The sequence below is a fragment of the Salarias fasciatus genome, chromosome 22 (assembly GCF_902148845.1).
Source record: "Salarias fasciatus chromosome 22, fSalaFa1.1, whole genome shotgun sequence".
NCBI lineage: Eukaryota > Metazoa > Chordata > Actinopteri > Blenniiformes > Blenniidae > Salarias > Salarias fasciatus.
Window position 1 is genome coordinate 19,623,191 of NC_043765.1, and position 11,378 is coordinate 19,634,568.

The 11,378-nt window shown below is 41.4% G+C and overlaps 1 protein-coding gene across 1 annotated transcript; it reads right to left on the reverse strand.

The window, feature by feature from the left end:
* Positions 1 to 1,427: 1,427 nt before the first annotated feature.
* Positions 1,428 to 11,035, reverse strand: rp9 (RP9 pre-mRNA splicing factor). Its single transcript, XM_030121301.1, has 6 exons — positions 10,726 to 11,035; positions 10,485 to 10,515; positions 10,201 to 10,330; positions 5,328 to 5,419; positions 4,829 to 4,890; positions 1,428 to 1,780 (listed from the first exon to the last, which is right to left on the reverse strand). The coding sequence occupies exons 1-6, from the start codon at positions 10,875 to 10,877 to the stop codon at positions 1,543 to 1,545; spliced, it is 705 nt and encodes a 234-aa protein (XP_029977161.1). The 5' UTR covers positions 10,878 to 11,035; the 3' UTR covers positions 1,428 to 1,542.
* Between the last annotated feature and the right edge of the window lie 343 nt (positions 11,036 to 11,378).

Here is an 11,378-nt window from a genome sequence, read left to right on the forward strand (position 1 = left end):
GGATAGTCATCATATTCATTCATGAAGGATACATCCTATGCAGCAATGTCAATTATCGCTGTAAACAAATCTTTCGTTTCATTGTTTTCAGAAAGGCCGAAATTACATTATCATTGTTCCAAACAACACAGGTGAGTATATGAAACACTAATCTATGAATTATGCATTTCAACTGCAACAAACGTCTATATTCAAACAATTTGACTTAATAAACCGACACAGTTTAGTTTGTTTCCTCAAAACGCGGAACTAACTGAGCACTTGGAGCGTTTCAACTTCACAGAAGATCTCAGACTGAAATCTTAATGGAAATCTGGTTTGTTTGCTCCCTGTAGGTCTACTGTAATTGTGTCTGTCAGGGTCATTAGGAAGAGGGAATGTTTCCCGTTTATTTCCCTTCCAGAAGTGCTGCTCACGAAGAGAAGCATCCAGCTGCCTCTGCTGTGGCCTAAAGGGCAAATCTTGTTAGAGGAATCCTTTAGTGAGCTGCTGGTCTCTGCTCATTTTCTCCTGCTGAAGATAAAGCTTGATGACTTGTGGATATTTGTTGAGGACAGAAAAAGAGGCTCATTGGTGGCGTGTCGGCTACAGACTCAGAAAACAACCAAGAACATTCCGGAAAGTCAAGATCAAAAAGGGAAACGACCTCAGCTGGGTGTTGTATACTTTTTAATGAGATTTCTGCAGAGTCGCTGCAAATCATCATATCAATGACACAAAAAGTGCCCCACAAATTAAGCAAAGACCAATGTAATTAACATTTCTCTTTTTTTACAAGCTTGAATCTGACAAATCGCGACAAAACAAGAGCTGCCGTAACTCTCAGGATAAAGGATTGTGTTCACATACATTCTTTCCTTCCCGTCTCTGCGCTCTTCCACGGCGTATGAACATATTCCAACCTCAAATCATTCCAAATATTTATGTACAGTCACAAGCATTCAAACATTCTGGCTGGTCTGGAAGACTTATTGGGACTGCGATCCAACATTTGACTCGGACGTTTTTCCACCTCTGCACTGTAATCACAGTCTTTAATACCCGCGCGGTGGAGGGGATAACATAATGTGGTGGAAAATACAATCTCTTAATAACACACTGGATTTGCTGACATGCTATCTTATGAGGACCTGTGAAAGAACATTATCTCTTACACTGGCCGGCTCAGTGCATATCACGTGCGATTCAAAGGCCGTGCAGCAAATGCTTTTTGACACACAGATGCGCCAAGGCGCACGCACACACACATACACACACTCAGCTACTCTATCTGACCCTGGCCGGTATGCTCTAACGGAGAGGGGTGTAAATGCAAGTTGTCACCCTGGGGCGAGTAAAAGGGCTGGGGGAAGACATGCTCAGTAGAAAATACAGCTTTAGAGGTTCAACCTGCAGACAAACGGCTTGAAGGACTCTCCAGAGTGCGCTTCGTACAGATGCTCTCTGTAGCGCACTTTCCTGCTGCGTGTGATCTACATTTGCTTTTTTTTTTTTTTCTTCAGTTTTACTCAAAGAGTTCATGAATCAGTAGGTTCCAGAGCGTCAGTCTGAATCCGAGCAGTCACTGGCTTTGGAGGACTTATGCTTTCGCTTCCTTTTCCTCTTCTTTTTGTCTTTCTTCTTTTTATCCTTCTTCTTCTTCCTCTTCTTGCTGCGGTGGTGCTCTGAGGAGGAGGAGGAGGAGGAGGAGGAGGAGGAGGAGGAGGAGGAAGAGGTGGAGCTGTCCGAGTCGGAGGAAGAGGAGGTGGTGTCTTGGAGCAGCTGCTGAAGCTGCTGGATCCTGCGGGGAGGAGCAGAGGTGCAATCAGAGTGAAGAGCAGCAAGAAACACACAGCTGATGCAGAGACAGCACGGCATTTATGAGGAGGATTTCCAGAACTATTGGAGTCATGTTTTTGCTAAAACAGAGGTCCAAGTCAAGGCCGAGGCTTTAAATACTTACTTACACAGCAGGCTAATAAAGAAGCTGTTTTGGCAAATCCATTAATAGAAAGAGCAACAATGCCTTCACAGCTGATAAATGTGAATATCATTATCTCATTTGTACTTGTGGGTTCAGTGTCGCTGTCTCTGACCTCTAATTGCAAATAACACAGAAAGGAGACAAGGTTATGAAACCATGGAAAGATCATGAGTGGAAATGGATTTTTCAGTGAAGACTGTTTTTTTAAATGAACGAAAAAGAATTACATGAATTAAAACCTGGATGGTTTGTCTATAAATATGTAAAATCTGTGTGGTTAAGGTTGATTTACAATGATCACTGATCAACCCGAATCTGTTCCACCACTAGTAAATGCATTAGCGATAACTAATAGTTCTGAAGTAGTAACTCAACCAGAACTCGTTATTATGCTTAGGATGGAAAACTAGCATATCAACACACTGCAGTGATGAGATGGCATATGCATTATTTCTTTCCCTCAATGGAAAATGAGAGATATTACAAAGAAAGAAAAAGTCCTTTCTGGCAGCAGGACTCAGTAAATGCATTGAACCATCTCAAAAGACTGAGCTGGTGCCTGACAGTGATGATATCAGACGTGTGCAATTATTAAAAACATGAGAAACTGGCGACTCCTCAACCGTGACGGGATTCTCTCAGAAAGGTTTACATGCTCTTCTAAAAAAAAAGTGTCCATCAAGACTCCTCGACGTCGGCGCACTTCAGGAGGAAGACAGACGTAATCAAAACACTCGCACTACTCCTTAAAATGCACCTCTGAATCTTTCACTGCAGGTCACTGAGCCCCAAACTGTCTTTTCATTCAGCATTAAGACAGTTTCCATTCCAGAAGTGCACATTTCAATGATGAGGGACGACTCCTGCTCGCTGCCACTCTGAGTTTATTACAGAGGCAAACCAAATCAAACAACCTATCTTTAGTTGTTCGGGCTTCGTCTACACCTCAGAGGACTACGGGGCGGCGGCGGCGGGGGTTAAAGGTGTCCCGAGACGGCAAAGAAAAAGAGAGGTGTTGGACATATTTCCCCTGAGAGATCAGTCGGCAGATAAACCAGACATGAACTGAGACAGCCATGTTTGTGTGTGGAGTCTGCGTCTCGGAGGACGCTTCCCACAACTCGTGAGCTGCTGTGAAAATAAGGCAGAGCTGTGGCATCACCACAAGAGCCGACAACCGGCTGACAACTCAAGTGTGAATCAATGCGTGACACGGGTTAATCATCGGTTCAAACTGAAGCGGCATGAAGATGTAAACGTGAGACGCTGCTGGTGCAGAGACTCTTCTATAGAACGTGACGGGAGATCATTAATGACAACAGAACTGGATGCAACAGAACGTTCTGCATGTCAGCATGACAGATGTGTACAACTAGTCGTCTAAAGCATTAACTACACGCCCTAAAGCTGATCAGCTCCACAAATATTAGCTGATTAATGTTTTATTCATGTGCCACTAGTCGGAGTTATAGTGCTTCGCTGGAAAATAAAAACGAGGTAGGAAGAAGGCTGTCGGGGGGGAAAACTGGAGCTCCAATGGAGCAATGCACAACTACACTCGACGCAAGCCTTTAAATATTAATCTACACTGAACCAGAGCTGCACTAAATGTGGACACTTTATCAAAAACACAACTAATCTAAAGCTAAAATACTTTGTTTAGTGGACAGAGAAATTAACTGTCTGGGAACGTTTGCAGTACAGAAGGGCAGAGTGCATTATCCATAATAACACTGGAAGGCTGTAAACTTGATTAAAACTGAAGTCATATTTATTGATCCTGACATAATGAAAGCAGCAGGCTGAGCCTTTTACATCACAACAGTCAAGTGACACCTGCAAAAACTCGTTCATCGAATGAAAGCTTTGACGGAAATCCAGAGGACCAAGATGTCGATAACACTGTCTGTGTCTTCCAAGTCTGACGCAGCCGTTTCAACGCTCCGTCTATTTCTAGCTATTTCATTGTCTCCGTTAGTAGACTGATTAACACATACATTTTAAAATATTTTATTTAAGAACGATGTGTCTTTTGCAGATGGTCCAATGATTTTTAATTTGAGTCTTTCCCATTTCAAGTACATTATTGTGAAAATTTGTGAAAATTAGTTTCACGTGGGGGAAAACTTCTCCATCTTATCCGCTTTATGGAAACACCTCATATGCTGCCAATCTAAACTCTGCAGTAACTTTTTTTGCCTCATATCTCACACAGTGATGGTATCAGTGGGGGGGGGGGGGGGGGGGGGGGGCTTCAGGGCTCGTATAAAGAGATGGATAGGTTCCACCTAGCAAGCCTTTGTTTTTTTTCTCTCCGAAGAACACATCACTATTGTTTTAAGACAAACCTGAGCTGCCTTGAATCCATCCGTCAGCAGGATGCGCGCTGGATGTGTAATTAGAAAGCAAGCGGCGCGAGGTCGGACGGATTCACTTCACTTCCAAGGAAGGTGCCAAAATTAATGTGGCACAGAGACGCCACTGAAACTTCAAAGCGCCACTGGCCTTTAAATAACCTTTTTGTCGAGCGCGTGCACGCTAACACACACACGCGGATGTCTGTGCTCCTCCTGCTGCTTCGCGCGTGCACACGCGCACGCCGTTCCTACGGTGAACCTTCAGAGAGAACCAGCTTCGGATTCAAACATCCTGTTGTCAAACACTGTTTGCCAGAACCCTGTGCCGGGAACCAGCCACCATGAAAGAATTTCCAGGTCATCTGAGATTGTCTGACTCCGCTGAGTGAAAACAGTCAAAAACTGCGAGCTCCCGCGTGTGTCTGAATATTGGCTGAAAAATGGATTATGTCTGGGTTTCATAGAGGACGGAGAAACATGTGACGCACACAAGAAAGCAGAAGAGTACCTCGTTTCTTTTTCATTCCTTTTGTTTTCTCGGATCAGGTCGTACATGGGGTCTTCGTGAGCCTGAAAAACAAACTGCATCAATACAAGACAGGCATGCTAAAAACATATCTTCCTGCTCTTTATAATTACTTCTGGAAAACCATACTAACTCTACATGTTCCAGCCACTGCTGCGTCAGCGCTTTCAAAAATATCGAGACAATACGAGGTAGGAAAATATGACACAGTTGCATTTATGGTAATGGTTGCAGAGGCTGAGAGTTTTCTGCTGTGGCTATTGTTCCATTACAGGCGCGCCGGGGTGAGTTATGTGAAGAAGTCTGCTGCCCACATGTGTAAACCCAACGCGTCCCCGTCTAAGCTCGGAGTCTCAGACACAAACTTGTGTCTCGGACGCAGCGCCGTGACCTCGCCACAGCCGACCTCGACGCGCCGACTGCAGAGAAATGTTTCCTGGTGTCTAGAAGCGGCGGCGGGTGGGCTGAAAGTTGACCTCACCACTCTGAACTGCTCCAGTTTCTGGTTGCCTTTGATGAAGAAGGGACACTCTTTATCTCCGGTGCGGTGGCCGTAACGCTTGCACCTCCAGCCTGCAGAGAGAAGAAGAAACAAGAAAGATCATTTAGTGTTTTTCTTACTGAAGCATCACTGAACACATCAGACGAAGGCACTGTCGAGCACCTGATGCAGTCTTTCAGAACTCCTCGACTCCTTTATGATACGACGAGACACAACATGACCTGGATGACTAAGAATCCTGCAGAGTGCAACAGACCTTCAACAATTTCTATTGATAGAATTCAATAGTACAATACTGAGCAGATTCCCCCTTATGCTGCTATAAAATCAATCTTCAAACAGCCTTAAGCAACTTATAGCACTGCGATTGGATCCGGTATAGTGTATCCGAGTATAGATGAGGCCAGGAGATACCCAGGACCGATCACAGATCAAACAGAGAACACTCATATTTATTTTTACAGGCAACTTAGGACCAACAACAATAACCTAAAATTCAAGTTTCTGGATTGTGGGAGGCAAAAAGGATGACTCAGAGTTAGAAAAGCATCCAAATAAAGTCAATAAAAAACAAAACACAGAACTCGACGTCAAAGGTGATTGAATAATTGTGTATTGAATTAGAGTTTTTAACCAAAACTACAGATGAAATGTGAAATAGGGAGGTGAAAAGGGCTGAATTCCAGTTGGTTTGTATTTGATTTTAAATTTCATTTTTTTCTGGTGATAAATGGTACAATGATTGCAAAGGAAGGCAAATCAGTCACGGACAAAGTGGTCGAACAGGGTAAGCTGCAGGCTTTTGAAAAATTGAGGGACTGATATCAATACTTACAAATAAGGGATGATTATGACCAGGAGCCAAGAACCGATACAGATAATGAGCTTACTGGGATATTCAGAAAGATTATGAGGCAGGAAAATGTAATCGCAGCTTTGTGGTTTGATGCCATTGAAAATGACTTCCTCCCTTTATATGAAAGAAAAACAGCAAGAAGATGGTGAAGAAATAAATCACTATAGAGGAAAAGGTTCAGTCACTGTGAAATCCAGCACATGTAATTGGAAAAATACGGTCAGATTGTTTACAAATCGAAAGGATCAGGAAGGAACTGGTGTCTAACCGACAACCACGCTGAAGATCATGTGAAACAGATAAAGATCATACACACACTGTGGTTTTGACAAATATTAAAAGATACTAGGATAAGATGTGACGGTGTGCAACTGAAAATGATAGGAAATAGGATACCAAATGCAGAAAACTGTGAAAAAAGGCAAATATGACACAATTATACATTATTATATATATATATATAGTTGATAATTATACACATACAGACACTGCTGAGACTTAAAAATGATCAACCTAATCCTAAAAATTAATTCTAAAAACACAAAACCAGACAGAAGCATTTACTTAAGGAAATATTTCTTTTTATTCTGATGCCACTAACTAGGTTTTGCGTGTCTCTTACTTTTAACCAACTACCATACTGTATATCATAGTTTAAGAAAAGATTGGAAAAAAAAAAATACTAGAAAGTGTAAAACTTTGCTCTCATAAACTAGTCATTGCCATTTCCCTCAGGATGAAAAATTAATTACAGAGCCTCTCAATATGCCAAAAAAAAAAAACAAAAAACAAAAAACCCAAAAATGTATCTGCAGGGAAGTTCAAAGTTGAATTAATGTTTGTAGAACTGACAAAATATGTGCAATGATTCAGTGCTACAGACCCCTTTCAGTCATAAAATCAAAATAAAGCCAAACAATCATAAAAGTCTTGAATAGTAATTATGTGTCGTCATCTGTTTAAAACTCGTCTCGCCATTCCAGACCACTGACACTGGGATTCGTGTGTTGGACAACGAGAGAAGAAATCTGCATAAAACGTTGATAAATGCCCCTTCAGTTAAGACTATTTTGATATATTAGACTTTAACTTTCTCAATACACAACTCAAAAATCTACACCACTGCGAAGTGAATCTCCATGACATCTGTAAAGAGTCACACAATCAAAAAGGCTCTGCTCATTTAACGATGAGATGCAGAAGGTACGCCTCCGTATCAAAGTCAGAGCAAGTACTGGCGCCGTTTCGTCGCTGGTGAGAAGTGAACAATCCATGTCAGAGGTCCACATTGTTATCGTACTCTGTAAACTTCAGCTGGCACAGTGCAGCTTCGGCGAATAACTTCAGACTCCTTAACAAGTCCACGCAAATTCTGTTATCAGAACAGAAACCAGTTCAGTGTGAAACGATCTGACAGCAAAGTTTCTTTGAACTGGATGACAAATCTCAACATTTTTCACAAAGAATTTAACGGTGCAAGTCCGGCTCAAAATGTTCAAAACAACGAGAACTCGTAGGATCCTCCGCTCTGTGTGTGTGTGTGTGTGTGTGTGTGTGTGTGTGTGTGTGTGTGTGTGTGTGTGTGTGTGTGTGTGTGTGTGTGGCGACTCACCAAATGCCTTACAAGAAAATGTGTTGGACAAAGGAATAAATGGACACTGAATATAATAGGACTCTTTGTTTGAAGCAGTGAGCAGAAGGTAATCTGTGCAACACTATTGTTAATCTGTCCTTACTTGCGTTTTATTTTTCTGACAAAAAAAAATACAACAATCAAAAAACTAGTGGTCATAAACTTTCACCTGCTGAGCATGCTGCCCACTCAAACTGGAGGATTATTGCTGCATCTATAAATTCTTAGTTAATTAAGCAATAAATCATATTCACCAACATTGTTCAATATAAACACTTTTCAACAGCAGCTTGAACCGAGAGGAATTCAGCAACATCACCTCAAGTAATATGAGGACAATTACTCACAGCTTAATTTCTATATTTTCAATTGAAAACTAACTATAAACTTCAGCTGTACATTTCGATGAACAATCATTATGAAACCTTCCACAGTGCTGTGAAATCAGTGGTGCTATGTCGTGCAGTGAGAGGGCTTCGAAGACTGTCAATGTCAAAGTCATGCGAACACAGACAGCATCACAGCTCCTCTGCACACTGTATGGTGTGTCTGCTGCTATGAGCCACATCTGCTAACAACCGGCAGAGAAGCAGCTGAGACTGATGCACAGATCAAAGCGACATCAACACTGCAACAGAATGTACAAGTGGGTAAAAATCAAGACAATATTCACAGTCTGTTTAACCCCATACTGAACTTTCTCATATAAATGCAAACAAAACAACTGCTTCAATCTATGTCAGCTGGCATATGCAGTGAATTAGGTCGTCTTCATCAGAACATGATCTGGTGTTGTCTGGCATGCCTCATCAGCCGGTGTTACTGAGACATAACCTGGCTGTCACTGTTGACAGTCCGGTCACGCCCCCTGCTGTCTGTCAGGATGATGTTCCAGGTGTGGGACAGCATGTATGTTCTCTCTCCTCCTGATTCATTGTCTTTAGGCCGAGGATCAGTGAGGATGGCTCTGGCCTTGTTCCGGTCCCTGATATTTTCTCTCTTGCAGTGGTCCAATGTGTCAGATTTCAGGTTTTTGTGAAGCGTTTTCTCGAGTAACACCAGCTGATAGAAGACTGAAAACTGGAACCACAGCCCAAATTGTAGAACATGAAATGTAAATAGTAAGGCAGTTATATTTCATTGAAAGATTATTTGTCTTTCCACTTTGGATGGCTCCATTATTGTCTTTGTTGTGATGTGTGCTGATCAGACAATAAGCCACATTATCTATGTCTATTTTACTATAACACCTAAATAAGGATAAAGCATCCTCACAATCTTTCTGAAATCCACTTAAAGACCTCTAAAGACAGATATAATCAGTAAATATATATTTATTTCAAATGACCCAATAAGCAAATATTATTCATGCAGTCAAATTATTTACATAATTTATATGTCGACTATGTATTCGCCTATCTAAGACTGATATATTTATACACTGTGTACATTCATACTTGTGTATATACGGTTCTACACGTCACACTTGCGATGTCTGTTGTCCCGTGTATTTTAAATTTTGTGCTTGTTGTCTTAAATCACAACTAATAATTTAATCTCCATTCCTGTAGTTAAGATGACTGTCTTGTGGAATTAACATTTAAGATTCTCTTATCTGACAGCCCACAGTCAAATGCAGCCATAAAATGCCTTTAAATAAAAGCTTTCATTGTGCATAAGAAACTATTTTACTTCAAAACAGGGGTCTCTGGAGAGAGGAAGGATAAGCACAGTGCTTGACCTTCAGTGTGTTCCCCCCAGCCCTTCAACTCCCACACCACCCATGTTTTGTATTACTCAAAGAAGACACTGTTTGAACGTATTCCTAATGTTTTACATTTCACAAGATATTATTGTTAAAACTGTGGAGAACCAAAAGCAAAAGGGACAATAAAGGAAAGTGAACTTAACTTTAGCTACACCCACAATAAAATATGTTCTTAAAGCGAGTTTTTCAATACTCAAATGATTCACTCTTAGCTTATTTCTTTCTATTCCCTTAAAAACTGAAAATTCCTGCTAGTCATAAACTGAAATGCTTGGAACCTAACTTAAGCAGCCTGACCACGTGTAAAAATATTACATTTAGCTTGACAGTTATAGATATTGTACAATACTGTATGCTGCAGGTTTATTCCTTTTTCCTTGCGCAATAAAGACCATGAACTTAGCTCAGACACAGGGAAATGGTGAAGCAATCCAATTGGTTTCCTAAAAATCAATAAAGATGGATGTTGAATTGAAAATCTAAATTACTAATTTACATTCAGTTCTTTCCCACAGTTCTTTCGTCACAAATCAGCACTTTAGTAGAGACAATTAGGTTTTCGTGGGCCTCAGAGTGATGATGTAGCTGTACTCACACTGCATCACTTTCACCTCCTTCCCCAGAGGCATCCACAGGCCCTTGGTGGGCGCGTGTGCCAGGAAGCTCCTGGCTTCTTCATTTCCTGGCTCTGCAGGGATGCAGTCCTCTGGTTTGTCTTCATGCTCCTGCAACAGAAATTGCAGCTGTGACAAGTTCTCCACATTGTTCAGACAGGGAAACCCATTGAAACAAACACTGAAAGGAATCTTCTGTTTGTATACATACATGAAAATACCCAGAGATTAAATTGTGCAAATGACATTGAGCTTTAAGTGTTACCTTAATAAGTCCCGGCGGAGGTTTTTCATAGCTGCTCAAAACAAAAACAAAGACACAATGGTTATATTACTGCCAAACAAGCAGGAAACATCCAATAATCAGTCACTGGGGTGAAATGACAGCTGAGAGGATTACATTTCTTTTAAAAATAATAATAAAAAAAAATACTGGCAAACACATTTATAATTCATACACAAGTTCGCGGTATAACAAACAGAACGCTCTCGGGGTGAATACGCACAAGGTTTCGACGTGTTTAAGTTTCTGGACTTCTTGGCTGAGTTTCTTGGTGTATGTCTTGTCTTTCTCCAGCTCATGTTTAGACGCCTTGTGTCTCTTGTGGTCTCGTCTGTCCCTCTCCTCCTTCCCTCGGGCTCGTTTTCTGTCCGACATGGCGCCGCTGTGAGCAAACTCTGCCCCCGGGGCAACATTTACCGGCGGTTAACGGAGCACGGCATCGCTCTGCTGTTCGGTTGTCGCAGTTTTGAGAAGAAATGCAGTCCTCGGTGCTAACTAGCAGCTAGCCACAACTGCTAATCCTGATGCGGCTGTACTTCCTGTGTGCACGCGGATCTGGTGGTTTCAATCCTGCGCCCCCTGCAGGACATCCGCGGTAATACAACACAACCAGTGCAGATAGTAGTTGTTTTTCTTTATTATTAAATCAAGTGATGATATTTTAATACCACGTTGTTATTCTGTTCATGAACCTGCAAGTTTTATGTTCACTTCTACATATTTCAAGGTTTTTAATGAAACCACTCCCCTTTTTAAACAATGTTTTAATCATTTTGAACTTTAATACACAAAACAAAACACAACAGCAATTCCAAACATGAAAAGTTCTCAAATGCAGATACAGATTAAGAAAATAAGGATTAAAAAGGGCTCTCA

Excerpts from the sequence above, each read along its gene's own strand:
- rp9 (XM_030121301.1), bottom strand. The coding sequence starts at position 10,877 with ATGTCGGACAGAAAACGAGCCCGAGGGAAGGAGGAGAGGGACAGACGA. Across the intron at positions 4,891-5,327 it reads AACTGGAGCAGTTCAGAGTG|GCTCACGAAGACCCCATGTA; the intron begins GTGAGGTCAACT and ends TTTGTTTTTCAG. Across the intron at positions 1,781-4,828 it reads AGGAATGAAAAAGAAACGAG|GATCCAGCAGCTTCAGCAGC; the intron begins GTACTCTTCTGC and ends TCCTCCCCGCAG.